Genomic DNA, 3,578 nt, shown 5'->3' on the forward strand with positions numbered 1-3,578 from the left:
GCCGGGAGCCACCCCAGGCCGGTAAGGGCTGGGTTCTTCTCGGGGTTCCCGGGGCTTCTAGAAAGCGGGGAATAAAAAGAGTCGCCGCGTAACCCGAATAAAAGGAAAATGGGGACGGAGTCCGCAAGGCCGGTCGTTAAAAGCTGTGCTTAGCCTCCCTCCCGTTTGCCTCGTGCAGGTGCAGGCGCTGGGACGGGCGGCGTGACGCGGCCCCCGGGAGCCCTCGACCCGCAGGCATGGCCGTACCCATCGCGGTGCTGGACTGCGACCTCCTGCTGTACGGCCGCGGGCACCGCACGCTGGACCGCTTCAAGCTGGAGGACGTCACGGATGAGTATCTGGTGTCCACGTACGGCTTCCCCCGGCGGTTCATCTGCTACCTGGTGGACCTGCTGGGAGCCAGCCTGTCCCGCCCCACGCAGCGCTCCCGAGCCATCAGCCCCGAGACCCAGGTGCTGGCCGCCTTGGGCTTCTACACCTCCGGCTCCTTCCAGACACGCATGGGGGATGCTATTGGCATCAGCCAAGCCTCCATGAGCCGCTGTGTTGCTAACGTCACCGAGGCGCTGGTGGAAAGAGCTCCCCGGTTCATTCACTTTCCTGAGGACGAAGCGGCGGTGCGGAGCCTGAAGGACGACTTCTACGCGCTGGCGGGCATGCCGGGTGTGCTGGGCGTGGTGGATTGCACCCACGTGGCGATCAAAGCGCCCAACGCCGAGGACCTGTCCTACGTGAACCGGAAGGGCCTCCACTCCCTCAACTGCCTGATGGTGTGCGATGCCAGGGGGGCCCTGCTGAGCGCTGAGACGCACTGGCCCGGCAGCATGCCCGACTGCACCGTGCTGCAGCAGGCAGCCCTTACCAGCCAGTTTGAAACCGAGCTGCACAAGGATGGCTGGCTGTTGGGTAAGTCAGTTCTTCGTCATTGCTTTCTGTTGGCTCCTCATGGAGTACGGAGCCTCTTGGCACTGGTGGTAAGCTTACTTCTGACTGCCTTCTTGTAAATTCCTTGAGGCTTGAGATTCAGTTTGGGCTATCCTCTTGGAAATCCATAACAGTAACTTCCAGTCTGTTTTATTTACTCTGATTATTGCATATTCATTTCATTCATTCGTATTTCAGTATCCAACACCTACCTAAGCAGAATTATGCAATTTTAAATTCATAGAAACATAGAATGGTTTAGATTGGAGAGAAACTTAAAGCTGATCCAGTTCCAACCTCCTGCCGTGGGCAGTGTTGCCACCCACCACATGAGGCTGCCCAGGGCCCCATCCAGCCTGGCCTTGAATGCCTCCGGGAATGGGACATCCAGAACTTCTCTGAGCAGACTGTTCTAGCACCTCACCGCCCTCTAAGCAAAATATTTCTTCTAACCTCTAACCTAAATCTTCCCTCTTTTAGCTTTAAAGCCATTCCTCCTTGTCTTATCAATCAGACCCTCCTTAAAAAGATTCTTTCAAGCACTGGAAAGCTACAGTGAGGTCTCCCCGGAATCTTCTCCAGGCTAAATCTTCTCCAGCTCCCTCAACCTTTCTCCGTAGGAAAGGTGCTCCAGCCCTCTAATCATCTTCATGGCCCTCTTCTGGACCCACTCCAGCAGCTCCACATCCTTCCCTGTGCTGAAGGCCCCAGGCTTGGACTCAGTGCTCCAGATGGGGCCTCACAAGAGCTGAGTAGAGGGGGACAATCACCTCCCTCTCCCTGATGGCCCTCCTTTGTTGATGCAGCCCAGGATACAGTTGGCTTTCTGGGCTGCAAGAGCACACAGCTGGCTCATGTCCAGCTTTTTGTCCATCAAGACCCCAAGTCCTTCTCAGCAGGTCTGCTTTCAATGAGCTCTTCTCCCAGCCTGTACACGTATCTGGGATTGCCACGGCCCAAGTGCAACACCTTGCACTTAGCCACGTTAAACCTCATTAAGTTTTCATGTGCCCACTTTTCAAGCCTGTCCTGATCCCCTTGAATAGCGTTCCTTCCGCTTGTTGTGTCAATGGCACCACTCAGCGTGGTGTCATCAGCAAACTTGCTGCAGGTGCAGTTGGTCCTACTGTCTATGTGATTGATAAAGATGTTGAAGAGCACTGGTCCCAAGACTTGGGGGGACACCGCTTGTGACTGGACATAGACGCATTAGCAATAACCCTCTGTCTATGACCATACAGCCAATTTTTTATCCACCACCAAATCTATGGTCCTAGCCCAGTTATACTTTCACTGTATTATGTTTTAAAGAGATTCTCTTACAGCTATGTCACGTTCTTCCAAGACCTCCCTTTGTCAACCAGAATATCTTTATTTTATTATTTGTCACATTTGTAAACCAGAGTTTTCGGTGCTCCTTCACATTTTCTGTTTTAGCCAGAGAAATGTATTATTCTGTATCTACATAACAAGAAAACCGGGGACAAAGATCTGAAACTGATGGTGAGCTATAGGTCTGTAACCTGTGCCCTTTCCTTTCCCTGCCAATAGGTGACAGCTCCTTCTTTCTCCGCACCTGGCTGATGACCCCCCTGCACATCCCTGAGACACCTGCAGAATACCGCTACAACATGGCGCACTCTGCCACACACAACATCATTGAGCGGACATTCAGAACCATCCGATCGCGATTCCGCTGCCTGGACGGCTCCAAAGGCACCCTGCAGTACTCCCCCGAAAAATCCAGCCACATCATTCTGGCCTGCTGCGTGCTTCACAACATCTCCTTGCAGCACGGGCTGGACGTGTGGTCTGCCCCCGCCGCGGGGCACGTGGAGCCAGCAGAGGAGGAGTATGAGCAAATGGAGTCAATGGACTCTGAAGCCTGTCGTATTCGTCAGGAGCTGCTGCTCACTCATTTTAGCTAGCGCTGTGGCAGCAGGAAGGCTTCTCGCTGTCCCTTTGAGAAGATACAGAGACCAGCATGCCTCCTCCTCTTAAATCAGTCAAGACTAAGGGATGTGAGACGAGGAGAAATTCTGTTCGTTTCGGGGGGCATTCAGAACTTCTCTTCATCTCCTTGTAGGTGTCATTAACTGCTGAATCATTGCCGTTGTGACTCTCATAGACACCCCTTCCTCCTAATTTAGAGGACGATGGCTGTAACGTGAGATTGGTGGAGAAATGTGGAAAACTGTGGTGATAACTATGATAAATCTGTAAGCCTTGCATTATTTTACAAAGCAACAGTTCTATGCCACTTTGTAACCCAAACCACTTACAATTGATTTTTGAACAGCATTTCACACGCATTAAACCTCCCCGTGGGACCATGTCTGAGTTCATAAGCGGAGAGGTGCACGGAGATTTCTCTCTGGTTTGCAGGTATAAATTCCTGCTAAACGCCAGCCTGCAGCCGTGCCCACCTCGGGGTCCAGCGGTTCCTCCGGGCGCCGCGGTGTCGGCAGGAGCTGGGATTGCAGCGGTATTGGTATATACCTGGAGGGGCAGGAGGGGATGGGCATTTCTTCCTTCCAGACAGGCTGGGGGAGGCGTTAAAGCGCTGGCTGCCCGTGACTTAGCCGTGTGTGTGAGGCGCGTTTCTGAGGCCGGGATGCGGACAAAGGCGCGCGGCCGCAGCCCCAGCATCTCGC

The 3,578-nt window shown here is 53.6% G+C and overlaps 2 protein-coding genes across 2 annotated transcripts in view; both read left to right on the forward strand.

Moving 5' to 3' along the window:
* Positions 1-6: 6 nt before the first annotated feature.
* On the forward strand, positions 7-3,259 carry HARBI1 (harbinger transposase derived 1). The gene is made up of 3 exons (XM_010711349.2): positions 7-21; positions 179-906; positions 2,476-3,259. Exons 2-3 carry the CDS (start codon positions 237-239, stop codon positions 2,850-2,852), a joined length of 1,047 nt encoding a protein of 348 aa, XP_010709651.1. The 5' UTR covers positions 7-21; positions 179-236; the 3' UTR covers positions 2,853-3,259.
* Positions 2,909-3,578, forward strand: part of LOC109367982 (rho GTPase-activating protein 1-like) — a 4,939-nt gene continuing 4,269 nt past the window's right edge. Inside the window, exon 1 of the mRNA XM_019616094.2 lies at positions 2,909-2,945. Coding sequence (XP_019471639.1) covers positions 2,909-2,945 — 37 coding nt within the window. The remainder of the gene's footprint in view (positions 2,946-3,578) is intronic.

Source organism: Meleagris gallopavo, chromosome 5 (assembly GCF_000146605.3).
Source record: "Meleagris gallopavo isolate NT-WF06-2002-E0010 breed Aviagen turkey brand Nicholas breeding stock chromosome 5, Turkey_5.1, whole genome shotgun sequence".
Taxonomy (NCBI): domain Eukaryota; kingdom Metazoa; phylum Chordata; class Aves; order Galliformes; family Phasianidae; genus Meleagris; species Meleagris gallopavo.